Genomic DNA, 27,987 nt, shown 5'->3' on the forward strand with positions numbered 1-27,987 from the left:
GTTGCGAAATAAATAGTGAAGCTCAATTGAAGAACCTGGACACAAAATCCTGAAGGCTTCGATGGCTTCATTGAAATTGTGACATCTGCTGCAAAATAACAACATCCCGAGCGGGTATCGGAGAAAGCCATACCGCCAGGTTGGCAATACAGAAACAGAGCAAGAGTTCATCAGAACTGGCGACTGAGATAAGGAGTCCCTGATCTCCATCACGGCAGATTTGGACTTCACTCACTCCGGCCATCAACCCTCTCAGCTGCTCCAGAAGCAGGGTGCCTCAAAACCAACAGAACAGAGACCACCACCAACCACAGCGGATGCCGTGGCTGCCCACGCGCTGGTGTCCCTGCTCAAAGGCACCGACGGACAAGCGCACCTATGAGCTGTCCGCAAACAACTCACCAACTCTCCGCCACCATCATCACCTTGAGTCAACTACCGCAAGCGACAGATCCAACGAGGCCAAATTCACGGCCGCTGAAGTGGAAGCGGCCCTCAGGGCCACAAGATTCCAGCAAAGCACCGGGATACGATGGCCTACGTCCTGAGTTGCTAAAGAACCTGGGACTGGATGGACAACAACGGCTTGCAAACAATGTTCCCCGTCACACACAGGATGGGCAAAATCCTGAAAGCATGGAAGCAAGCCAAAGTAATTTTGAAACCCATAAAAAGTCACAAGACTCCATCCAGCTACAGGCCAATAACCTACTTGTCCTACACCTCTAAGCTGATGGAACATGCTCCATACTTGTCGAACTTACCCCCCCCCCCCCCCCCCCCATTATCGATCATACACTGCCTTCTGAATGAGCCGGGTTTCAAACTGTCTGTAGCTGCTGCGGACAGATAGTTGCCTTCACCACCATCATAGAAGCCAGTTTCCAGCGTCAGCAGAAAACCGTCACAGCAAATGGTTGACCTCTGTGCTGCCTATGACACCGTTTGGCATCATGGCCTGCTGCTAGCAGATGGTCAATATCATCAGAGGCCGTTGTACTGTTCACCTAATCTACGCAATGCTCAACAACCGAACTTTCAGGGTGAACACCTCGCCGGTGAACACAGTGGCAAGATAATTACGAACACTGGTCTCAACTCAAGGCTCGTCGATGCTAGCACCGTCATTATTTTACACATATATAAAAGTGACTGCCATGCAATGCTCTCCTGAAGCCCTCTCGTAGCTAACAGACCTCGACATTGGCATTAAGCTCTTGAACATATTGCCGCATAACAGAATATAACAGAGTTAATGTTGAAATTACTACACTGATGTCATCCAATGTGAACTCACCCGAAGGCAATGCATGAAAACTCATGCTCTCCCACACTGAATTTGTTTTACCAGGTAAGGCCCACTGAGCTGTATAGCACTTTTTCAGAAGCGACATGGCCGCAAATGATAGCTCAACGAAGTGGCTTATAGCGTGGTAATGTATAGCAGCCAATACTCCAATATCATGTTTCTTAATGTGGAGGGAAAAACCGGAGGACCCGGAGAAAAATCCACGCGACCACGGGGAGAACGTGCGAACTACAAATATAGAGGCATCGTCAGGGCCGGCATCGAACCCATGGCCTCCTGTATACCGGGCGAGGTAGTTAACATCTCCGAGCCACCGCGGTGCCCACCACGAGTGCCGTGGCAACGACGTGCTTCTCAGCATTGCTGCTGCGGCTACCGCCGCCATTTGCTGGGCTTCCAGGAGCTGTCGGGGTTGCAGTGCGCCGAGGGATGCGCCGTCCCCTCTGGCAGCAGCGCCACAGATTCCACGCTGAACACCGACAGCGCTGCATTGCAAACCGCACGGCATTCGGATTAATCCCGAACCATCGACTAGCACGGGTGGCTAAGTACGGTGCGAAAGAAGTTCAACATACATACATACAAGGTACAATGCAATGTCTGGGCTTCGATCTGCCACAGTGCTTCGATAACGACTGTCGTGTCCAGCACTCTTAGGATGCGGCTTATGATTCTCATGCTGGGATAGCACGGAAACCTGGTGATGACGACAACATCAACGACCCTGTGATCATAAAACTGTAAGGGTAGACACATTTTCACAGAAATAAAATTTCACTGAAGCAACAAAACAAAAAAACAATCCTCAGCAGCAGCAGGCCAATCATCATCCTCATCACAATTGGCTCTTAACCGGTGGTCAAAGCGATTCCCTGTGAGTTTGACAACAACATAAGTCAAGTTCCTTGCCAACGTCCGTGGTTGCATGAACCTGTGCTGGTCGCTCTCGTAGGTCGCATCGGCCTCAAATGAGTACCTGGTGCAAGTGTGTATCAGAATCAGATTTGTGTATACTGGAGGAATCCGATAAGCTGTGAAGCTCTTTTTCACAGATGTCGAGTCGGGGCGGGTCAGAACGTTACAACAACAAACAATACAAAGATAACATCAACACAGGTGCAAAGACATCAACACAGGTGCAAAGATAACATCAAGACAGGTGTAAAGATAACATCAACACAGGTGTAAAGACATCAACACAGGTGCAAAGACATCAACACAGGTGCAAAGATAACATCAACACAGGTGCAAAGACATCAACACAGGTGCAAAGATAACATCAACACAGGTGTAAAGATAACATCAACACAGGTGTAAAGACATCAACACAGGTGCAAAGATAACATCAACACAGGTGTAAAGATAACATCAACACAGGTGTAAAGATAACATCAAGACAGGTGCAAAGATAACATCAACACAGGTGCAAAGACAACATCAATACAGGTGCAAAGACATCAACACAGGTGCAAAGATAACATCAACACAGGTGTAAAGATAACATCAACACAGGTGTAAAGATAACATCAACACAGGTGTAAAGACATCAACACAGGTGCAAAGACATCAACACAGGTGCAAAGACAACATCAAGACAGGTGCAAAGACATCAACACAGGTGCAAAGACAACATCAAGACAGGTGCAAAGATAACATCAACACAGGTGTAAAGATAACATCAACACAGGTGTAAAGATAACATCAACACAGGTGCAAAGACAACATCAACACAGGTGTAAAGATAACATCAACACAGGTGTAAAGATAACATCAACACAGGTGCAAAGACAACATCAACACAGGTGTAAAGATAACAACAACACAGGTGCAAATATAACGTCAACACAGGTGCAAAGATAACATCAACACAGGTGCAACGACAACATCAACACAGGGGCAAAGATAACATCAACACAGGTGCAAAGATAACATCAACACAGGTGCAAAGACATCAACACAGGTGCAAAGATAACATCAACACAGGTGCAAAGATAACATCAACACAGGTGCAAAGATAACATCAACACAGGTGTAAAGATAACATCAACACAGGTACAAAGATAACATCAACACAGGTACAAAGATAACATCAACACAGGTGCAAAGACAACATCAACACAGGTACAAAGATAACATCAACACAGGTGCAAAGATAACATCAACACAGGTGCAAAGACAACATCAACACAGGTGTAAAGATAACATCAACACAGGTGCAAAGACAACATCAACACAGGTACAAATATAACATCAACACAGGTGCAAAGCTTTCACCCCAATGCTTTGGAGGCAAGGGTTGGTGGAGTTAGACAGATTTACGAAACTTTAAAACGTGCGGTGCTTTAAGATGGCCAGGAGATAGCAGTGCAGCAAGTTTAAGATGGTATGACAACAAGCAGAAGACCGCAGTACAGCAAGTAGATTCGTGCGTGATGGGCGTTGCACAAATGGCAACATCGTCAGTGAGCATCCGATGAAATGCAACTGATATTAGCCAAACATCCTAATGCCGAAAAACGACTTGCAAATCACTCGATTGCGATTGCCCCCCTACTGTGAAACAACACCGCAGTCGACATCTGCGAAGCGTGGCGCCCTTGGCGAGAGCCTTGCGCAAACGAGCATGACGCGAAACACCAAGCAATGTAAACTATGATTGTGATGACGCCGATGCTGCTGCTGCTGCTGCTGCAGGGCTGACCGTCAGGTAGAGCGCGCACGCGGGGAGGGAGGTCGCTGAAGTAGGAGTGCCTCAGCGCTGCGTGGGCAGGAAGCCTTCTGCTCGGGCAGCACTGCAGCAAGCTCCGAGCCAGGTCCTCTGCGTGCGGGTCACAGCCCAGCCTGACACGCAGGAGTAGTATCGCACGAGTTGGTAATACAGCAGCCGATCCTGCCGTGGGGTGCACGGGCCATCAACCTCCTTACTCGTGAACTTGCCGTCCGCGATTCTGGCTGCCTGCGAATCGCATCTGGAACTCGGCATGGCCGATTCATCGAGAACGAGGGAAGGTGATGAGATAAGAGCGATGAGAGATCGTGTGACGTGAGAAATTGATGAGATAATTGTCACGTATTTAATAGCTTATTTAAGAATTCATTGAAGGTAATTCTTTACAAAGAGGTTTTTTTTTGTGGGCCAACAATTATTTGCCAAATTTGCTACTCACGAGCATCTCCGGAACGTATCTCTCGGGAATAATGTAATTCAACATTAAGGTCCTCGTAGGCGGCATGGGACTGAAGCGGTAATGTTAGTGCCGCACAGCAAGAATAGTCTGGGTTCGATCCCCGACTCAGGCACCATTCTGTGTGGAGTTTGTATGTTCTCTCCCTGTTCTGCATGAGTTCCCTCTGGGTTCTCCAGTTTACACCCGTAACAAAACAAAACACACTCGATGTAACTGGTGTTTTTGGGTAAATATCCCGATGCTAACATTTCCTGCAAATTACTCAATTGGGATTACATTGAGCAACATCGGCTCCCTATTCCAAAAAAACGTGGCAGTACCTTCAAGAAAATTAGTCTCGAGACTCAGTGAGGATTTCCTGGGTAAATAAGCAAAATAAAAAATATAATAAAAGTAAAAAAACACAATAAGTTACAAGTGTTAGCCTCCAGGAAAACTGAGAGTATCGTGTGATGTTTTAATCAGCAGAGGAGACACGATCATGTCGAATTTACTCTACTCACATTCTCCACACTCTTCCCAGCTGCCGCGGCTTTTTAGGCACAATGCCTTCTGGAAACGCAAGTACAGTACAACAGTGGGATTAGTGAATATATTGAAAGTTATATTATATTAAACTGGTTTCTAGATAGCTCAAGAGGGCAATGCCTCTGTCAATAATATTTTGCCAACATAACAGAGATGCTGGGTCTCATTCAAGACTCCCACTCAAGAGAGATGCATTTCCTAAATGGGGGGCTTTGATAGTCTCCAGCAAGCCACTGGTGGCTGTACAAAAAAAAAACATTTAAAATGTGGTTTAGTGCTTTGTTTGAGCCTGTACATTTGTGAAGACCTAATCAAGCTGCCAGGGTTGAATGTTTGTATATTTATACTCTTTGGTTCTATTCGGCAAAGCCACGTAGGTAAAAAATAAAACAACAAAAATCACGACGTTTCGGCCACAACACAAGCGACCTTCATCAGGTGAAGGGACCAGACTGTCTCGAGAACAGCGCTGGAGTGAACACAGCCAAGCTCAGACCGCGACCTTTAAGCTTGTGTGAGAGCAATCAAGGTGCCTTGACAAAGGAATTAGCATAAAAAATTAGCATTTAATTGGTGGACTTAGCATGATGAAAGGTGAACATGTGCAGGTCGGCGAGGGGGGGAGGTGTGAAAGGGAAGAAACGGGAAGCACGAATGTTTGGGGTACCACTACTTGAAAAAATATACTGTACCATTGAAAATTAGTTTAATGTTTGGTTCGATTTAGAACATCTTTCCAATGGTAGCTTAATTTGAAACCATCTTCTCGGTTGAAATTGTGTCTGCGTTTGTAAATCTGAATTGCCTCGTGAACAAATCTCTGATAAAAAAAAAAACCCCGTGGGTTTGCAAAGAACCTTGGTATCGGAGAAAATTATATCGTGATCACCCACAGCGTTGTAACAGTGATCAGCCACGGCAGAATAATTCGTTCTGCCGTGTTTCAAATCTGATTTGTGCTCGCGAATTCGGTCAGAGACATGTCGCTTCGTCTCCCCGATATAGCAATCACCGCAGGTACAACTCAATTTGTAAACCCCGGGGTACTGTAAGTCAGGAATGACATCCTTCACGGATGGGATCAGATCACGAATTTTGTGTACTGTATTGAACCGGACCTGGATCTTGTGTTTGTTTAGAATTTTGGAAATCTTTTTAGTGACGCCTGCTATATATGGTAGTGTGATGGTTTTGACAAGAGTATCAAGTGGTTGTTTCTGTATGGAGGGAGAGACAGCTTGGCGGATGGTACGGTTAGAGTATCCATTCCTTTTGAGGGCCAGGTGTGCATGTTTTAATTCACTGGTCAGGTGGTGTTGGTCCGAATTGCAATGAGCCCTATGGTATAAAGTTTTGATGAGAGAATTCTTTTGAGCTGGGTGGTGGTGGGAATCAGGTTTCAAGTAGGAATCTGTGTGGGTGGGTTTCCTATAGACAGAATGCCCCAATGAGCCATCAGGTCTCCTCTCAAACAGAACATCCAAGAATGGTAGCTTGCCATCTTTCTCCACTTCCATGGTGAATTTGATGGCGGGATGTCTGGAATTGATGTGGTGTAGGAAAAGGTTCAGAGCTGGGAGGCCATGTGGCCAAATGACGAAAGTGTCATCCACATATCTCTTCCACAGGGAAGGTCTGAGGGTGGAAGTCTGGATGGCGTCCGATTCAAATTTCTCCATGAAAACATTGGCTATCAATCTAGAATTGTTTGTATATTTCGCTACTATATTTATACATTTAGGCAATTAAGAGCCCATTGAGATAGAATCATATTTTTTGGAAATAAAAGTTGCGCAATTGCTATTTAGCTGTAGTTTAATGTTCACACTGGGCACGTGAGTTCCAGCACGAGCAAAGATTGGCATGCTCTCTTGTGGATTACTGTCACAGGGTCATAGATGCCCACTCCACAGTAGACGGCACTCTGACAGGTAAGGCGCAGCAGACGATACTCAATTCAGTGCTCCGTGAACACAGGCTCAGTGGCGTTCGTGCCATTCGGCTACTTGGCTACCTGGGGTTACTCAATGGCCTGAACAAGGTCAGGCCGTCGAGTAATAGTGGCGAGATGTTAACTCCCTCGCCTGGTACGTAGGAGATCGTGGGTTCGATCCCGACCATGACGCCTGCTGTATATTTGGCGTTTGCATGTTACTCTCCCCGTGGTCGCGTGGATTTTTCTCCATGTCCTCCGGTTTTTCCCTCCACATTCTGGCAAATTGCCCGATGATGCTGGATGTAATTACCAGCGAAACGTCGTACTCAAAAAATTGTAAATGTTGTGGATTCACTCTTCAACACACCGGTGAGCTAAAGTAGTGAACTATTTGTCTTTTCATATTCTTAGTTTTTTCGGTAAAGTCACGTTGAAGAGAAACAACAAAAGAACAAAATATATATAAAACAATAAAAAATTCTCACGACGTTTCGACCATAACTCAAACGGTCATCATCAGGTGTGTCGTGACTTTACCGAAAAAACTAAGAATATGAATTACTGCAGTCACGAAAGCTTTAAATCAAAATTTATTTGTCTTTTGTCAACGTGACACGTTTTTTACTGATTGGCCGTGTCGGGTGGTGGAGGGTTACAACACATTTATAAATAATGCGATCTAACCCAAAAACCTTTATTATGAATATTGGTCGCGAAAGCCTACGTGTTAAACTGAAAATCAAAATGCATTTAGAGTATTTGGCTGCTGTACATTTCCACGCGATAAGCCACTTCGTTGAGCCGTCATTTGTGGCCAGGTCGCTTATGAAAAAATAGCTACAGTATACAGCTGAGTGGGCCTTACCTGGTAACAGACAAATTATTCAGTTTAATAGTTTCCAAGCAAAACTCACCTGGCTTGTAGAGCGGCAGAGATGTCACTTCTGGCCATTCTTCTTCATTTGGTGTCCCAAGCACCTGGACAGGGATGTTAAAGCATGCTTGTTCGGGGAGCCGATTGCGCTGATTAGTTCTATGCCCAGGGGATTGCCGTTTCTGTCTAAATTGACCAACCATCCGTCGATCTGTCACCCGAGAACGTTTCACATGTGGTTGAAGCCGGGTCGAGCTGCTGTGAGAACGTGGGTTCTCACTGGCCTTGCCCAGTACGAGCCCCAAGCGAGCACACTTCCCTCTGGCCATGAGAACCGGGCGTTCCTTCTCTCCGTGGCGAGGTTGTAGCGGACACTTCTCTGTCACCTGCCGATGCCACTGAAGCTGCTCACGATGTGCAGCTAGGGTCGCCGCGATGTGGCCAACCTAGGACATGGCCCAGCGGCAGCGCGTTCCCCGCTTGTTGCAGAGGTTCACAGCTCCAACCCGGCAGGCTGCCCTGGTTAATATTGCACGTGCATTACCTGTCAAATACGTGCCATCTGATTTACAGTGGATATTAATGATCACGTGACATCATTGCAAAAGAGTTAGGCCATTGCGTTCTGGCGTCATGGTCCAAATTTGTCAAATGTACGTGCAAATCACTCACGTGGGATGACACACAGGAAACATCGCCCACTCCTGTGCAACTACTGCGAACAGTCTGCAAACTACAGCGCCTTCCTTCGTGATAGCCTCGCGCAATGAGAATGGCGTGATACCGCTCCCGATCGTTACCCCGACCGTGGTAGGGTAGCGAGCCCGGATGCCCTCGTCCGATCCCTAATCTTGAGCACGCATTACGCGGAGCTTGTGAAATGCTATCTGCAGTTTTTTTTCTGTATTTTTGAAATCCACTTTGTATTCTGGGTTCTTTAATGACAATAACATTTTCATGAAAAAAAAACACCGCGAAGAACAAATGCGAGCAAATGATTATTATAATTATTAAATAAACCCACGGTGCAACACGAACGGCGCGGCTCTACCTGCCACACGCGCTCCAGCTGATCCCAGACGCCCGGCACCCCGGGGAAGATCACCATGCCCTGCAGCATCTCCACAAAGATACAACCGACAGCCCTGGGCCCCCCACACACGGGAGAGAAGGAAACACCACGTGGGCACGAGTGAAGCCCGTATCAATGGACACTCTGCAGTTCGTTCGTCCGTCGGCAGGTGGCGTGCGGTGGGTTAAAGTGTGGGTACTTCCACCACTTCCAAGACGTCTGGTGAGCGTGGAAGAGTGGGACAAATACCGTCTCGAGCAGGGGTCCCCAACCCCCTGGGCCGCGGACCGACCGGTCCGCGGCCTGTTAGAAACCGGGCCGCACAGCAGGAGGTGAGAGCGGTGAGTCGGCGCGTGGGCCACCACCATTATTTTATTATTTACCACTTCTGTCCGCGCCTCTTTCCTGCACTGCGCACTCAGTCTCAGTGTTGGTATAAAGCCCACAAGCTCTAACCCCTAGTAGCCACAATGAGTAAAAAAAACAAAAACATCGCTGGAGAACTTCTTTGAAAAGGGGGAAAGACCCAATGATGAACCCCCCTCCCCCGGTCCGTGAAAAAAATTGTCTTCCAAGAAACCGGTCCCTGGTGCCAAAAAGGTTGGGGAGCGCTGCTCTCGGGGGGGCTCTCTTGGGCTTCCTCGAGTGAAGGCCTTTCCGCCAGTAGTAGCTTGCACAAGTGACTTCAGGTTTACACCTTTGCCACCTGTTTAACCCTTTCCCGTTCCGGGACGTCTGCAAATTGCGGGGTGGGTGTCCCGTTCACCGCTGAATCTCGGAGAACGCAAGCGGATCAGCGTTGATCTTATTTAGAGAGGCGTAGTACTTCTGTATTTAAAGGCATTGTACTCACCGCAGCGACACGGCCACACTCTATGATAGCTGGTGCCAAACTGGGGCACACGCCCTCCCGCATGGCCTTTTACTCCCGATTCCCTTCGGAATTGAGTCGGAAGAAAAACCGCAGTGGATTAATAATGTTCGAGTGAAATGAGCAGGCGGCGCTGAGAGAGGCCATCGCAGTAGCTGGGCATCGTGGGACCGGGCCCGGTGCGGCCGGGGTCCGTGCGGGGGCGAGCGTCCTGCCCCGCCGGTTGCTCTGACCACATGTCGAGGCCGGAGGAGTATCGCGTGGAGCCGAGCAGCACGTCGGGCGGGCGGTACCACAGCGTCGCCACCTCGCTCGAGTAGGAGCGGCTGGGCACCGACTGTGCCCTTGCCATCCCTGTGGCGGCGGCAACAGCAGCAGCAGCACAGCATTATTATTGTTACCCGGCTATGTTAACCCAGCAAAAGACTTACTGAGCCTCAAGAAGATTTCCGGTGCTTGGTGCGAGGTTATCTGTATTTCTAAACGCATAATTTGCACGTGATTTTCCAGCATTGGGATGTTTGGCCAATACCAGTCACAGTGCGATGTGTGTTTTAGCTATGGGATGAAAATGGAGAACCTGGAGGAAACCCGTGCAGAACAGGGGGATAACATAAAGACTCCACACAAAAAGGTGCCTGAGTCGGGAATCGAACCCAGATTCTTCTTGGTGTGAGGCAAGAGTGTTACCACTTCACCACCCTGCCACCCAAATACAGCCATTGATGACTGACACATGTGGACTGAGGTCACATGGGGTTTGTGACCGGCACAGGCCATACTTCTCAAAACTGTCCTGAAGAAGTAATAGTTGAGATTTCAATAAAAAGGGTTACATTAAATTAGGGCAAGGAATACATGAGCCTTAATTAATTATTTTAACTTAAAATAACGTTGAAAATTGTGTATGCGATGCTTAACAGAAAGCTTGCCATTCATTTAAATAAAAGTTAAATTTACTTTACCGCTGGTGGTGGTCATCTATTGTCATTGTTACCAACAAGCCCAACTAAACCTAAACTAAACCACTAATCCTTTTATTTTAACAGGTAAGGCCCACTGAACTATATAGCTCTTTTTCAGAAGTGACCTGGCCACAAATGATAGCTCAAGGAAGTGGCTTATCACGTGGAAATGTACAGCAGCCAAATACTCTAACCGCATGATTCGAAATGTGGAGGGGAAAAGCGAAGGACCTGGAGAAAAATCCACGTGACCACTGGGTCCGGATTGAACCCACGACCTTCTGCATACCAGGCAAGGGAGTTAACATCTCGCCACCGTGGCGCCCCTCTGCTGTTCTCATTTGGAGGGGGGGGGTAGTAAAGCTGTTGTGTGGGGGGCCACCAGAGCAGTGATCACCACTAAGCAGAGTTCATTCGGGGTGGGCCTAAGGGACAAGTGGTGGCGCAGAGCACACGGCTGTTGCCGGCCGTGACGCCACGTGATTACGTGCATGCGCGCATTTGTGTCCGTACAGACTTCACGCTTACCAAAGTCGGCAAGTTTGAGCTCCCCGGACACGCCGAGCAGCAGGTTGTGTGGCTTCACGTCGCGATGCAGGATGCCCCGCGAATGCGTGTACGCCAGCCCGCGCAGCAGCTGCAGCAGGAACAGCTGCACGCAGCGCCAGTCAGTACACGAGGCATCAGCTCCGATTGACCTCAGTCCCTGAGCGTCAGGGTGGCAGGAGAGGGCTATGAAGTCTATTAATCGATGGGCCTGTTTAACCGATGCTCCCCACTTGTTTGCATTAGTTTTGAGCTGGAACCAGTCGAGAGTTTGCTTCTTAAACGAATGCTGATGAAAACATGGCTCCAGAAGGCCCATTGACTGAAATGTTATTTTTTTTCGCAATGAAATACACCCTTCAATGTTAATTATCCTAAAACATAAGGTTGCATAACGTGTCTCTGTCAATGGCATAACCATGTCACAGACAAAAGACCCCTCCCCCCCCCCCCCCATTTAGCCTTAGACTATTGGGGAAAGTTCTGTTAGCAAGAACCTAACAGGTGGGAGGCCAGCACCACACGATGCTTACACATTGCACCAGGTACTCATTTGAGGCTGAGTTGACCTAGGGGAGGCCCAGGACCAGTTCAAATATTCGCCACTGTTATTGGTCGTGAGTGGGAATCGAACTCGGGTCGCCGGGTTCACAGTGCAGTGCCTCTAACCGCGACATGACCATTCCCCACGGAGATGCAGCACACACAGGCACTCCCGCTAAGAAAGCGTGGTTACACTGATATGTAGCAGCTGAATGATGCACAAGTGTGCGTCAAGCGGCAACACAAGCCTCGAGAAGACACATTGCCACGCGGAGATGTACAAAGACATAAGTGAATTGACGTAGTTATTATTGTTGTTGTTACACCTGTTTAGCCAAGAAAGCCTCAGCTGAGGGTTCTGCCAAGTTTTTGCAGTAGGCAGTGATGCTGCTGTGTGAGATCCCAATTGAGTAATTTGCAGGTACATTGAGCATTGGGAATTTTTGCCAATACCAGTTAGTTACACCGTATGTTTTTTTTTACTACAAGAGGAAACTGGAGACTCCAGAGGAAACCCATGCAGAACAAGGTGAGAGCATACAGACTCCACACAGGAAGGAGCCCGAGTCGGAGATTAAACCCAGGCCCTTTCTTGTTGCGAGGCGCGAGCGTCTCCACCACGCCACCGTCGTGCCGCCGGGCGCCTTCTGACAGTGCAACATAACCGATGAGCAGGTGACGTGGCACGTGGCCTTGGCAGGAGGCTGTGGTCACTGACCTTCACGTTGTGCGCGTTGAGGCCCCCTGGGTGCCTTTCCATGTACTGGTGCAAGTCAGTCTCCTGCAGGCGAGGAACCAAGGTACAATTAGCTCACGCGGTCTGGAATGAGTGAGCGCACGTACGCGCATTTCCCGTGACAGGCGCTTCCCTTTTATAATGCAGAGAATATATTTTCAGTATGTCGTAATGTTAAAGCTCGTGCTAAAATAGTGCAGGTCATTTGTACAAAAAAAGTGATGAGTTTGATGGAATATACAGGGAAATCCAATTCAATATTCCCCAAATTATTTTAAGTCATTTTACAATTTGTATTATTATTAATATTACACATGATAACACTCTTCACTGTAAGAAATTGAGCCACACGATATTCAATCATCTGTTGAGAAATAAGAGGGTCCTTGTAGCTATAAACCGGTCACTGTGTCCATTAAGGATCATCTATATTTTTATACAGAACCTTCCAACTGGCACTCATATCTCAAAGGTCTCAAGTCCAAGGATTTACAATGATGCAGGACACACTGCAGATGCCCCTTGATACATGCAGTGCTGGAACAATTACTGTTCAAAAGCAATCAGATCACCAAAGTCCCCACAAGAATAACAATAGTTTATCATTTGTATGTTGAATTTCTTCCGCACCGTACGTAGCCAAACATGCTAATCGGAGGTGCAGAGTAAGGACACCAATCTAAACACAGAAAGCAAGTCTAAAGAAATTAGTTTTCAATCTAATTTGACCTTTTTTGCCGATGTTGTATTTTACTTTGAGGTCACATGTTAAAGTCATATTTCTCTCCGATCGAAAGACCCAAACACGCACAATAATAAAGATGTCTGCAAGTATACTTAAGTTTAATATCTGACCTTTTTGGTCATTCTCTGTTTGACCCTGACGCTTACATTTTAAAAGATTGTTTTTGTGCTCAGAGGCGGTGAGTGGAGAAGATAACTCGTAATAGCGCACAGACAATGTGCTGTGTTGCGTATCATAAATACACGCGTTCACGTTAGACATGAGTGGTATAAAGTTCACTGACCGAAAGTACGTTCTGCAAATTTGTCGAATTGTTTAATGGGCTCTCAGGCCCGACTTTGAAAACGACTTCCAGAGGGGGTCATTTTCAAAGTCTGCCCAGCAGCTCGAGATCGCCGGGAATGCAGAACATTTTTGCCCCCAGGTCTGGTACGGATCGGTGTAACCATTCCCGCGGGGGACGCGGGTTCCGGGTCTGCGCATGAATTCAGGCCACACAGGGCAGGCGAGCAACGCGAGCACGGAGAGCACTCACCAGGTACTCGAAGACGAGCGTGAGCGCGTGTTGGGTGTAGACGATGTCATGGAGCAGCACGATGTTGGCGTGCTTCAGAGTCTTTAGCAGGGACACTGAGGAGGGGGGGGAGGGGGAGGGAGGATGTTGGTTTGGGGTTTCTGGGGGTTCTTCATGTAATTGTCCCACAGCGTCATCCCCATTGCGCTATCGGCGTCATGTAAACACGGTGCAGAATCCATTTGGACCCCCTCACAGAGCACTGCGACCCCCTCGTGCGAGAGAACGGCCCAGGGAAGCGGTTATCACATAGCTACCTCCGAGATCCCTTCAAATGACCTCTGCCCTTTTCAAGGCACTCTGTGTTTGACAGTAATGTTCGCTACATGACGGCCAACATGAAATGTAATGCTCCGAAAAGGAATTTAGCCAAATTAAGTGCAGAACCGAATTTAATGTGGTGGGTTTGTTTTTGTGTGTGCAGTCATTAGTGACTGGGCCGAGACGTGCTAATCGCAAGTGACTGCTTCGTTTGACCCAGGGATCTTAGCAATGGCAGCTCGGCACTCTGACCTCTAAGGCCCCTGGCTACGTCTGGCACGTTACATTTTAATCAAACAGCCATGTTGTGCTTTGAAGACGTACCGGCCGATATTGACGTTGACTTTTAGATTTAAAATTGGGTGAAGAGTAAATCAAAATGTAAAGGAAGTGCTCGAGTTAACTCGCGGGTATGTAATACGGGGTGAGCAGGGGGCTAACGGCTGTGCTCGTAGTGCGGCAGTATCGCTGCGATTAAATGGTCAAACCAAGATTGAAAGAACGACTGAGTGGATTCAGCAACTCGGTCACCAATCACTGCACAATAGAATGACAAATCTGTAATGCAACGCTTAACTACACATCTTACTATATATGTGTGTGTGTACAGTGATGGAAAAAGTATTTGATCCCCTGCTGATTTTGTACGTTTGCCCACTGACAAAATGATCAGTCTATAATTTTAATGGTAGGTTTATTTGAACAGTGAGAGACAGAATAACAACAACAAAAATGCAGAAAAACGCATGTCAAAAATGTTATAAATTGATTTGCATTTTAATGAGGGAAATAAGTATTTGATCCCTCTGCAAAACATGACTTAGTACTTGGTGGCAAAACCCTTATTGGCAATCACAGAGGTCAGACGTTTCTTGTAGTTGGCCACCAGGTTTGCACACATCTCAGGAGGGATTTTGTCCCACTCCTCTTTGCAGATCTTCTCCAAGTCATTAAAGTTTCGAGGCTGACGTTTGGCAACTCGAACCTTCAGCTCCCTCCACAGATTTTCTATGGGACTAAGGTCTGGAGATTGTCTAGGCCACTCCAGGATCTTAATGTGCTTCTTATTGAGCCACTCCTTTGTTGCCTTGGCCGTGTGTTTTGGGTCATTGTCATGCTGGAATACCCATCCATGACCCATTTTCAATGCCCTGGCTGAGGGAAGGAGGTTCTCACCCAAGATTTGACGGTACATGGCCCCGTCCATCGTCCCTTTGATGCGGTGAAGTTGTCCTGTCCCCTTAGCAGAAAAACACCCCCAAAGCATAATGTTTCCACCTCCATGTTTGACGGTGGGGATGGTGTTCTTGGGGTCATAGGCAGCATTCCTCCACCTCCTCCAAACACGGCGAGTTGAGTTGATGCCAAAGAGCTCCATTTTGTTCTCATCTGACCACAACACTTTCACCCAGTTGTCCTCTGAATCATTCAGATGTTCATTGGCAAACTTCAGACGGGCATGTATATGTGCTTTCTTGAGCAGGGGGACCTTGCGGGCGCTGCAGGATTTCAGTCCGTCACGGCGTAGTGTTTTATCAATTGTTTTCTTTGTGGCTATGGTCCCAGCTGCCTTGAGATCATTGACAAGATCCTCCCGTGTAGTTCTGGGCTGATTCCTCACCGTTCTCATGATCATTGCAACTCCACGAGGTGAGATCTTGCATGGACCCCCAGGCCGAGGGAGATTGACAGTTCTTTTGTGTTTCTTCCATTTGCGAATAATCGCACCAACTGTTGTCACCTTCTCACCAAGCTGCTTGGCAATGGTCGTGTAGCCCATTCCAGCCTTGTGTAGGTCTACAATCTTGTCCCTGACATCCTTGGAGAGCTCTTTGGTCTTGGCCATGGTGGAGAGTTTGGAATCTGATTGATTGATTGCTTCTGTGGACAAGTGTCTTTTATACAGGTAACAAGCTGAGATTAGGAGCACTCCGTTTAAGAGTGTGCTCCTAATCTCAGCTCGTTACCTGTATAAAAGACACCTAGGAGCCAGAAATCGTTCTGATTGAGAGGGGGTCAAATACTTATTTCCCTCATTAAAATGCAAATCAATTTATAACATTTTTGACATGCGTTTTTCTGCATTTTTTTGTTGTTATTCTGTCTCTCGCTGTTCAAATAAACCTACCATTAAAATTATAGATTGATCATTTCTTTGTCAGTGGGCAAACTTACAAAATCAGCAGGGGATCAAATACTTTTTTCCCTCACTGTATGTGTTGGACAGCAGACACATAGTGACACTGCGAAGTAGCCCCGTCTCATGGTTGCTGGCAAAATAAATAAAAACCCGTGCTGGATTATGTCATCTCAACTCTCCTCTGGCCTGCCACATTGTACAACTCATTTCCTGCACTGAATGCCCCCCCGCCCCCAGCTCTCCTTCAAAATCTCCAGATGCACGTTTGCCCCCTCCTCTATCCGTACAGCATCTTGAGATGTGTGCATGGCCGTGAAGATGCTTTGTAGATGACAAATTGCACTGTGTTGAAGAAGCAAAGTAGTGGCCACTCACCCTCACGGATGGTGTTGAAGGGAGCCCCTTCTTCCTCGTGTATGTACACCACCTTGAGAGCCACGAACTGCCACGTCACACTGCGGTGGGACAACACACACGCGGGGCACTACTACAAGCACTTGCAGCAAGTGGCAGCAACGTTACAACGTAAAACGTCCATTATTGGATGTCACATTTAAATGGTATTTACTTCTCGAACCACTGCGTTTATGTCTCCATTCAAAGGCTGTCTTATGCTTAGACTAGAAATCACTCTGGAATGGTGTTCCACAAGGTTCTAGTCTTGGCCCTTAGCTTTCCTCAATATATCTCCAGCCACTTGGCAAAACCGTCTACAGTTTCAACTATGGCCATCATGTCTCTACTGATGACACCCAGCTCTACATTGTCATTGGCCCTGCTCCTGCATTTTGCCATGAAGCAGTCTCACCCTAGATGGGTAAGAACTCTCTCCGGATTAACCAGTACGCACTCAGGAAATACTTCAGTTCATGCGTGCGCCTTCTAAACTTCTACATCGCGCCGGCAGACGGTCTGAAACCTTGAAGCCACCACCAATCCTGGGCTCTCGATTGCCTCTCGCATATCCCAACTGTGCAGGACCTCAAACCTCTGTCTGCGCAACGTACTTTAATGCCCCCTCCTCCCCTGCTGCGTGGACGCTTATCCATGCCCTCAACGCGTTTTTACTCAACGATTATATCTCTCTCCCCTTTCATCAGGCCTGAAAATCAAGGCTGATTATTCTTATGTTGTTTTCCCAATTAAGCGATAGGCGATATTTTTTGTTTATTTGATATCAAGTGGGACATATTTGGACAATGACGCTGGAACACATGGCCTACTCCTCCTTCTCTCTCTCAGTAAAACGTCACAGGATCGGTAACGTCTGCTATGAAGCAGAGGGCCTGTGTTTTTTTACGGCTGATAGCCGCCACAGCATGAACCAAGGAAGGCCGCTGGCCGCAAACCTCTGCAGCTTAGCGGTGAACGCACGGCCGCTTGGACTTTTCCCCACCCCTGAAGCCGTTAACTTCGGAATCAGAATCTATCCCCTCATTCCCTGCTATCAAACGCCTCTTCACACTCTCTAGATGGGCTTGTTTTCCCTCTTCATATCGTGCCTTGAGATATGGTTGCATTTACACGCTTTAGAAATCCAACACGTGATGGGATTTATGGAAGGAAACCCTTAGTTAAACGTGATTTGTTTGGACCCATAATTTTATTTCTGGAAAACATTTTTGGTTATTATTTTTGTATCATGCATATTCGTTTGAGAATTGGGCTACGCGTCCTAACCGAAAACAAATATGGGTCATAGTGTTGGCTGTGAAAGCCTACGTGTTACGCATTTTTGTAAGTGACCAAAATAATGTCGGTGCACGGTGTCTCCTCACCGGCTGATGCCCTTGAACACGGTGGCATACGAGCCCTGTCCAATTTTCTGCAGCCTCACGTAGAGCGCCTCGCCACCAAACTTGCGAGGTGGCGGCTGAAGACAAGAGACACGACGAGGACGCTCCGTGAGTCCACACTGTGATTAACCCGTAGATTAACCCGTACCAGCGACCGTCGGGGGGCATAGCCACTTGAGCACCTGCCAGCAGCCTGTTGTGTGCCAATAAACGAGTGTTACTAGCTTCCGTTGGCCATTATAATTCAAAGTGTAACAAACAAACAAAAATGTTCCTGGAGTAGTAAGTGTTATTTTGTAATTGCTTATGCCTCAAAAATAAAGAAAATGGCTATTATTCCCCACAAACGTTGCTTTTGTGACCAGGACATTGATATTTTGAAATGTACCTATTTTCAATGAGAAAACGTGGTGTGCATTTGTGTCATTCCTTCACGTAAAATCCTGGTCACAAAAGCAAAGTTTTGTGGGGAATAATAATAGCCATTTTCTATACTTTTGAGGCATAAGCAATTAGAAAATTACACTTACTACCCAGGAACAAAAAATCGTGTTACACAGGGAATTATCGATCAGCTATACTCAACTGGACCATGCTGAACCGCGCTCGGATGCAGCACGGGTGACGTGCGTACACGATCCATAAATGGCGGAGGCCCGAACCATCAAACGCTCCGCCGACGAGTGCGCCATGCACGCACACCCGGGCGGTATCGCTGCAGTCCATACAGCGTCCACTGCCGCCTTGGATTGGTTGAAGGACCTTAACATTCAACCGTGACATCTATACAAACTGTTGCTTACCCCCCCCCCCGACACTCCACATGCCACGAAATAAGAAAACTGAACTGAAAAGTTGATGGTATATTCATATGAAAAACATCAATAGCATTTCACACCCAGCGATGGGTAATCATGATCATGTTTATATTTATATAGCATCGTCGCCCACGAAAATCGCATCTCACCATCGATGAGTAACCACAGAGAAGTGGGAAGGCAGCCGGGCAATTTGTGAGATGTTTTCAGACAATTTAAAAGTGTTTATACATGTGGGTGGAAATCAGAGCACCTGGAGTGGGAAAAACTCTATCCCATACAGCAAGGACAGATGATCTTAGTCCGCAATTTGCTGTGCCGTCTTCTCCTGGCAAGCCAGGCTGTGGCACCTTGATGCCCACGGGAAGGGGATGTTACAAAATTTGTGTGACCCACCAACCCTTGCCCCCGCACAGTGGTGGATTACAGGCTTGCGGAGTAAGGCGATATGTAGTTGCAAAGAAGTTTGTGATTTGAACTTTGATGTAAAAAATAAGTGAAATCAAGAACCGAGCAAGAGCAGGTTAGAGTGTTTTTTGGAAATGTGATACAAAAAAAAATCTACGTTCCAGTATTGTATTTCCAATTAATAACTTGTTTAATGATTACACAAAACCTCTTGTAACGTATGGATTGGAAACAACGACAGTGACAAAGAAAATAGAACAAAAGCTGAAAAGCATGCAAAGATGTAAGCAGAGATGCCTTCTGGGAATTACAATGACAGAAATAAATGAACAGGTGGATCAGAGAAGATATTGAAAGGTACATGTATTGTATTGGCTGTTAAGGAAAATAAATCAGCTTGGGCAAGGGCATGCTTCTAGCTAGAAAGGGTGATGAAGGAGATTGTTGATATAATGGCAGCCAAAGGTGGGAACACACCCAAGATAAGAACCACCGCGGAGACACAGACGAGCTCATGTGAAAGGACGATTTGGATTACAGCATCACAAGACCACGAGGGATGGCGATGACAGCTATGGGACCCTGTCACCATTAGTGTTGAGGTGTCAGAGACATGTGACCGTGTACCGATGGCGATGATGTTGGGAGGGCTGCATTCACCAGCGAGTGGAGAGGCTTTGGGTGCTCGCTCATGGCAAATGTGTTCGCAAATTGTAATTTTTTTTTAAACAAGTAAAACTTTGTTTTTTTAAATATATTCAGCTATGACAATAATTCATAATACTAATAATACAGTACTCAAGAGGGCATCAGTAAACCTCAGAGGCTATTTGCCAAGAGGATCATACTCTGGATTTTCTGGCCAATAACTTGAGTAATGGGAGATGAGGCGAGGATTGCGTGGGCTAATAAGTCCCCCATGCAGGAAGAGCCTGAACACTGATTTAATAACGTTTATTGTAGATTAATGCAGTACACAACATTGTACATTTAGGGTAAAAGTTGTTTGGCAGTTAAAACTAAAAAATTGCAACTGCAATTATTATTACAGAACTGAATAAATTGTCAAGTTTGGCTTTCAGCTGGTTGTGAGTTTTAAAATAAAAACATTAGAGCCATGTAACTGTGTATCGATTGTGCAACCATGACGTGAGAGAATAAAACATCAGAATTTGTATTTAGAATGGAATAATCTAATGAGCTATGAAGCTCGTTTTCATAGATATCTAGACGGGGTGGGTCAGAAAGTTACAACAAACAATACAAAAACAACATTCGATTTGTTTACCGGGCCAACGTGGGGATGCTGCGCGTTGCTTGACGTATTGACTCCCGCCACATGCTCAAGGGCCTTGGAGGTGCTGGGTTCACAATCTAACACACAAACGCTCTGTTACACTGCACTTCTATAACTACCGAGGAGTGAAACATATCCAAAAGTAATTTTCCACCCACTCTGAGTCACTGGATTCATCTCGCAAATTGCAGCCTTTTGTGGTGGTGAACAAATGCATCGTCACCACGCTAACATCCCAGCTTCTGTTTGTGGTGTTTTAATATTTCATAACAAGGTCAAGTCAAGGTCAATTCAAGGTCAAGTCAAGGTCAAGTCAAGAAGCCATCACAACCAATACTATTCTTGCCACCATACCACACCATCACTCCCTTCATTATACTCTATCGTGCAGCTGCTGCTGCTCTAAACTCGAAAGTTATCCTTAAAACTCGTCCTCTGAAATTCCTAGTTACTTAACCCTAGTCTTGCAATGCCGTAACAACCGAGACGTTTCCATTGTCTCTCTTCAAACATAATAACTGTATATGATTGCCTAAAGTTAACAACAATATAAAGTTTATCCCTGTAGTCCCCACTCTGATTTATTGGTCAAGATCAAGAGCCGATTATTAGTAAAGCCATTGATGTCACCACCGCCACACCTCATTGCCAAGGCTTTCTCCCATCCGCCGGATTCCACATCTTCTGCACAATTGACATGCGATCTCCAAGTTCTACTCTCACAGTCTCCCCCTATCTGATCTTATTAGATTCACAGAAATGCAGACTTACAGAGCCACAGACTCACACAGAGATCCATACGACTCACATTCTACCACCATCTGCTCTTGGGTCTGATCTTCCCCAAGGCTTCCAGATCCGTGGAGACCACTCCAATCACTTTATTCGTAAATGAATGCTCAGTAAACATTATCGGTAGAATCAGTGATTCTTAACCTTCACTGCAGCCTTTGCACCCCTGTGGTTCTTAACCATAAAAAACGTATAAATCTTGACTTAAAGCTTTCGTGACTGCAGGAATTCATAGTCTTTGGGTCTTTCGGTAAAGTCACGTAGATGGAAAAATAATACGTGACTTCACCGAAAGACCCAAAGAGTAAAAAAAATGTATGTGATTAAATACATCGGGTTGTTCTACTTATGCGCCCGTGATTAATTTGTGTTTTCAATTATGTACCTTCTAAAAAAGATTCTGGCCATGTTTCGCGCCCCCCAAGGGCATCTCGCAGCACCAGGGGGCGCGTGCACGCCAGGTGAAGAACTACTGCGCTCGATGCTTCTATCCCACACTAGCACCATCTAGTGGTGACGACGTTGCATCCACGTGTGCATGAACATCGTTTCTGACACTTGGTGTGCAATTTGTTTAAGGGGGGGACAAAGTAATCCTGGGATGTTGTGACTCCTGTATCCACTTGGAGGCGCTACCATTTTACCAATCGCAACAATGTTTTAGGCTGGTTACCCCTTTCGGTTACCGGTAATGCAGAGGAAAACCCGATTCGAATATCCATAGAAACACACACACGTATGGCTTCAAATATATCAAGTTGCGTAATAAATAAATCCAGGAGCAATAATACACAGCACTTAATTTACAATGGGGAAAACGTGGCAGATACACACAAATCCACAAATAAATTCAGCAGACTACAAATGCCATGAACATGCCAAGAGGGTAATATATACAGTACAAGTTTATACGTGGCAAATACATAATTCACGGCCCTTTATCAATCAGCTGCTGAATGAGGGCCTCCTTGCCCACGTCACGGCTAAGAGCCGTACAAACACGGCTCGGCTCTGACCTCAAGAGAGCCGGCTCAGAGCCACTGCGGCGCTTGAGAAGCTCTGAGCATGTTCACAGGCGAGCTCAGCCCATGGGTCCCATGGGCTGAATCTGAGCCAGGCCATGGCTGAGCCGCTCCCTCGTGCGGCTCTGAACGCAACTGAGCGGCTCAAGCGTGAGCTGAGCCTGAGTGCCCAGAGGGGGTGTCTCACGGGCCCAGAGGGGGTGTCTCACGGGCCCCAGGGGGTGTCTCACGGGCCCCAGGGGGGGTGTCTCACGGGCCCCAGAGGGGGTGTCTCACGGGCCCAGAGGAGGTGTCTCACGGGCCCCAGAGCGGGTGTCTCACGGGCCCAGAGGGGGTGTCTCACGGGCCCAGTGAGGGGTGTCTCACGGGCCCTAGAGGGGGTGTCTCACGGGCCCAGAGGGGGTGTCTTACGGGCCCAGTGAGGGGTGTCTCACAGGCCTCAGGGGGGGTGTCTCACGGGCCCCAGGGGGGTGTCTCACGGGCCCAGAGGGGGTGTCTCACGGGCCCCAGGGGGGTGTCTCACGGGCCCAGAGGGGGTGTCTCAGGGCCCCAGAGGGGTGTCTCACGGGCCCAGAGGGGGTGTCTCACGGGCCCCAGAGGGGGTGTCTCACGGGCCCCAGAGGGGGTGTCTCACGGGCCCAGTGAGGGGTGTCTCACGGGCCCCAGAGGGGGTGTCTCACGGGCCCCAGAGGGGGTGTCTCACGGGCCTAGAGGGGGTGTCTCACGGGCCCAGGGGGGGTGTCTCACGGGCCCAGAGGGGGTGTCTCACCGTGCAGCAGCAGGAGGGGGTCTAGACAGGAGGAGGGCCCTGAGGCCCGTGGTACCGCCACCGAGTGGTGGCGCAGGGCCGCGGGGTCTCCCTCCTGCGGGCCCGGCCGCGCCCCCGCGCCCCCGCGGGGCCCTCTCCGGGGCAGCGTCTTCGACTCCCACAGCTGGGGTACAAGACGGGCGCGCGTGTCACCAAATTAACACCACCAACCAATACTTTGTTCAGTACCTGCCGTGAGCCATGCATTTGTTTTTGTTGTTGTGACATTAAGTTAATGTGCTTATTTAAATTGAAGTTGCTGAGGACAGGCCTGCCAGGGCCAGTTACGTAAACTTACTTCAATGAAACCAGTGCCTCATCCACAGATTCACATTACAGATTGTGGAAAAATATCAACAACTATTAGCCATCAACCAACTAAATCAGTAAAAAGTGAACTAAACCAGCAACACGTGGCTTGTTTTGTACCACTCGGCCAACAAACCACGGGTCAAACTTAACATCTCTTAATGTTCGACAGCTTGTGCACCAGATCTTATTTATTCACGGTGTACTTACAAAAAAATCCGCAGACTACCTACTGGATCTCCTTTCTGTTTCAAAGAACAAATTTGACCTCAGGTCTTCGCTCATTTACCAGCTTCACATTCCCTATTGCCGTACAAAAACTGGAGGAAGGGCCTTTCTATTGATGCCCCCAGGGTCTGGAATGCTATTGCCAATAAACTGCAACTTGAATCACTACCTATGAGATCTTCACTCAAAACTGCTCTAGAGGAGTTGTACAACCCTAACTGCCACGGCTATTCAGTGGCCTAAATATGGCTCTAGATTTTGGTGTTATAATTTATTCATGTCGTTTATTGTTAAAAATTCGGTCACAGTCCCTATGATCACTGTTACATTGCATTTATGGCTTTTATTTTGGTGATTTCGAAAAGTTTTTTTTGTTTTGGCCATGTTTTTGTTTATTGTAGTACGGAGTTAGACTGATGGCCTTAATATTAGTTTTCTTGTGGTTGTTGTTGTTGTTGTTTGACTTGCATCCCACTGGGATTTTTGCACACGGCGTTGGTGTACGGTGCTATTTCAGGAATATTTTGATGTTTTTTTTCCTGGATTTTATGTTTGCACAGTCACATAATCACTTTAAGATGTTTTTCTTGTTCATGCTTTTGTTTGTTGCGGTTGCACCCGATTCAAGAGCCGAATGGCTCACAGGGCTATACCAAATAAATGAACTATGGAACTATGGAACTATGGAATGATATATACAATATTAATTGGCCACATCCCACTAATGCACCAAACCTCCCGAAAATCTCGTGAGACTCAAGTTAACCAGGCTAGTGGGCACGATTATTCTGGTTATTTGTGATGATTGCAGTTGAGATGTTAAAAATAAATATTCTGATAATTAGTGTAATGAAGTTACGATGGAGAACGACACCAACAAAGACACCACAGAAACATTTAAATATACAGTACCTGTAAGTCACTTATGGTGGACTGTATTGAAGAGGCCCCTTATATTCCTCTACTCACCACTAGATGGTGCACACCTTCATGCTGCGCAGTTTAACGCTTGTATTTTTATCACGTTTATCACGTATTTACTATTTACCAATGTATAATGGATGTGTGTGTCCAAATATAATACGCGAGCTTTATAACCGCACAGGTGAGAGCCTTTTCGACTGAGACAAAATACACTTGGCACGTTTATCACGTATTTACTATTTACCAATGTATAATGGATGTGTGTCCAAATATAATACGCGAGCTTTATAACCGCACAGGTGAGAGCCTTTTCGACTGAGACAAAATACACTTGGCAGGGGGAGTCTTGGAAAATAATTGACAATTTGTAGCCAGTGATTTGTTGCAGCCATGGATGAGTGTGGGCCCAAATCGTGAGCTCCACACTGGAGGAGCTGACGGCCACAGATTGCTGCTGCACACGGTCAACGAAACATATTTTTGTAGGTTTAAAACTAATTTCTTTAGAACTGCCTTTTGTGTTTAGTTTGTTGTCCTTCCCCCGCACCTCCGATTGGCACGGTTGGCTACGTACGGTGTGACAGAAGTTCAACGTACAGAGCAGGGCAGCTTGATTTTCCTGACAAGTTGCATAACGTGACCACCCCAGAGTCATTTTGCCAAACATAAACACCGCAAAAGGGCTATAGGGTTTAAAGGGCCTTAAGCATCACATATTTTCCATTGCCTCATCTTGGCTTAAAATGTCGAGCTTTTTAGTTCCACGTCAGAAAAGATGAAACGTGATTCACATCGTCCACCTTCTATAACGCTTCAGCCCGTGCTTACATGTCAAGCTATTTTCCACATTTGTTGATGTATTTGGAAATCATATGAGTGCAATTTACTCTATTTACAAACTGAAAATTGCTGAATGAAAGTGTACAAATAATGTAACACTGATATCTGTACAATACTTGAGAACATCACCTCTTCACATGCCTGGGGTTCTCTCTTCAAATCTAAACACACACACGCAAATCACAGTATAAGTAAATTGTTCCCTATTATGATAATGTCCTTGTAACACTGATTAGATAGGAGCAGTTAGCTCAATGCAACACCAAGTTGCATCCGTGCATGAATGATGTCAAGGGCTATGGAATAAATGTGCAAAGAAAACACTCGAAACAAACCCTTCATGCTAGACTATTGTAGAAATTATTAATGTTGTACAAAATAACGTTCATAAAATGTGTACAAGTAAAATTCTCCGAAGCTCGTCGCCTGTAATTAATGTGATCACGATCGTGCTGCGTGCTCACGTTATTCGTACACAATGTCTGAATGGGTTGTCAACAATGTTAAAAAGTGTTCAATCAAAACTTTTGATAACATCTTTAAAAAAATAATTGCAGCATTATTAAAGTTATTGCTCAAGCAAATAAAGCACACGATTGTGTCAAATGATGACATCAATTTAGGAATCGTGCTTTTGCCGTTTCTGCAAGCCGCAAGAGCAATTACAATAATGTTAAATCTCAGCCTGTGGTTTAATTTGACTTCAATTCACCTTGAAACGCATAAAGCGGGCTTGCGCGATACTCACTGATGCGGCTCAGCCGAGAGGTGATATTTCTCTTGATTTTTTCCATTTCGGTTCAGAAGCAATAGACGAGTGATGAAATCACCGCCTCGTGCCTTGGTCCCAATTGCCACGAGACACGCGGTTGACGCTCTCGTGAGCGCACGACGCGTGGATCACACGGACACCAATGCGGCTTCACGCCGAAGCATCAGTCGCCGTCGCAAGTTGTGCGTAAATAAAATAAGAAATGCTGGTTAAGTTGTTGACAGTGATAGCAGAAGACACCACCAGCAGCCACACTCGTGTGACACCGAATCGATGTGGGGGGGACATTGAGTGCACAAACGGGGCCTGTGTACCCTCTTCACTGTTCATGTGAAGTCTACATTCATACCGGGCACATGACTGCCGTGACTCGTGCGTCTGCAATCATGTGGCTCCAAAGAAGCCGAGCATTGAAATGAAATTATGCGAGACAAAGGGATGTGTTCAACTCTTCGGGTCAGTTTCAGCCGCTGGAATTTGGAATGCGCCCTCTGTGCCAAACACGGCACGGCGTTTCAAACTGGCGTTCACTCACAGAGAAGACTCGTCTAACTTCAACGAAAATTAACTTGATCTGCAGCGCGAAGTGTGTAACACGCGTTGTTTCGTCCATCACGGTTCATATATATCGTGAACCATTAATCCAACGTTAACATTTAGATTTTGTACTCTTTGGTTATTTCGGTAAAAGTCACATAGGTAGAAAATGAATAGATCACGACGTTTCGATCGCAACACAAGCAATCGTGGATTCCTGCAGTCACGAAAGCTTCAAATCAAGATTTATATTTTGCACGTTGATCCCGTATAGAGGTTCACGTTGCTAAAGGGCTCCAGTCTTTCTCGCAGACGGTCGCCGCATCGCGCGGCGCTTTCAGATGCACTCCTGCGGCCGTCTGGAACGCTCTTCCTTCCGATATTCGGAAGCCACTGGAGCTACGTACTTTTAAAGCATCTAGATTGAAAAATAATTTCTCCAGAAGTGCTTTGTGCGTTTCGTTTGTTGTCCTTCCCACGCACCTCTGATTAGCATGGCTGGCTACTGTACATGCAGCGAGGAAGACGCCCGACATACGTACAATTGTATATTGTAACAGTATTGTTTAGCCTCATACTCTGATGGTGCATTGCCTTTGAGTTGTGCGCCTTTTGGCGTCTTCTGGTCCAACACCAACGTGAGACGAGGCTCTAAAGAAAGCTGTCTCGGGTGTGGACCAATCAATTTCAAGGACAGTGCCACACACATTATCAGAGTTGTTGTTTTTTGTTTGCGTTCCTACCGCAGGTATCGTAGTCAATGTAAACATGACTCCTTGTCAAAAAAGGTTTCAGTTTTGTTGGCAGATAAAAGGGTAAAAAAACAATTATCATATTTTGTTACTGGCAAATGAGGTTTCCAATGGTGTAAATACTGTATTGTCATTGTAGTGCGTATTTAATGTGGCGTGGCACTCTGATGTTGTAGGAGAAAACATTTATTAAAGTCAATTTAATTAAGTAGAACGTGTTGTCTATATTTATTTAAAGTTGCGAATTTCGATGTGACGTCACATTACTCAAACCCCCCCTTCGTCACAAATGTCTGACCCTCCCCCTCCCCTAGGTGCGTGACGTCATTTATGGACGGCCCCTTAGTGGAAGCTCAGGACCAGTTTAGATATGCTACCAACAATGTCTGGGAGCGG

General features: G+C 46.6%; 1 protein-coding gene across 2 annotated transcripts; it reads right to left on the bottom strand.

The window, feature by feature from the left end:
- Window positions 1-768: 768 nt before the first annotated feature.
- Window positions 769-27,858, bottom strand: LOC116938837 (cyclin-dependent kinase 14-like). Of its 2 annotated transcripts, none has more exons than XM_032946540.2 (15): window positions 26,279-27,858; window positions 25,660-25,691; window positions 23,191-23,353; window positions 20,599-20,684; window positions 18,067-18,161; window positions 16,664-16,743; window positions 13,849-13,943; window positions 12,551-12,613; window positions 11,272-11,395; window positions 10,012-10,132; window positions 8,887-8,980; window positions 7,876-7,939; window positions 5,001-5,046; window positions 4,011-4,150; window positions 769-1,794 (listed from the first exon to the last, which is right to left on the bottom strand). In XM_032946540.2, the coding sequence occupies exons 1-15, from the start codon at window positions 26,322-26,324 to the stop codon at window positions 1,682-1,684; spliced, it is 1,362 nt and encodes a 453-aa protein (XP_032802431.2). In that variant the 5' UTR covers window positions 26,325-27,858; the 3' UTR covers window positions 769-1,681. The 2 variants fall into 2 exon arrangements, with proteins under 2 accessions (XP_032802431.2, XP_032802430.2); XM_032946539.2 differs by having other exon boundaries at window positions 5,001-5,049.
- Window positions 27,859-27,987: the final 129 nt, after the last annotated feature.

The sequence above is a fragment of the Petromyzon marinus genome, chromosome 4 (assembly GCF_048934315.1).
Source record: "Petromyzon marinus isolate PM22_M1 ecotype Great Lakes invasive population chromosome 4, UKy_Petmar_22M1.pri1.0, whole genome shotgun sequence".
Lineage (NCBI taxonomy): Eukaryota > Metazoa > Chordata > Hyperoartia > Petromyzontiformes > Petromyzontidae > Petromyzon > Petromyzon marinus.

Excerpts from the sequence above, each read along its gene's own strand:
- LOC116938837 (XM_032946539.2), bottom strand. The coding sequence starts at position 26,324 with ATGGAAAAAATCAAGAGAAATATCACCTCTCGGCTGAGCCGCATCA. Across the intron at positions 25,692-26,278 it reads CTCTCGGCTGAGCCGCATCA|ATTTGAAGAGAGAACCCCAG; the intron begins GTGAGTATCGCG and ends GTGTGTGTTTAG. Across the intron at positions 5,050-7,875 it reads TCTGCCGCTCTACAAGCCAG|AAGGCATTGTGCCTAAAAAG; the intron begins GTGAGTTTTGCT and ends TTGCGTTTCCAG.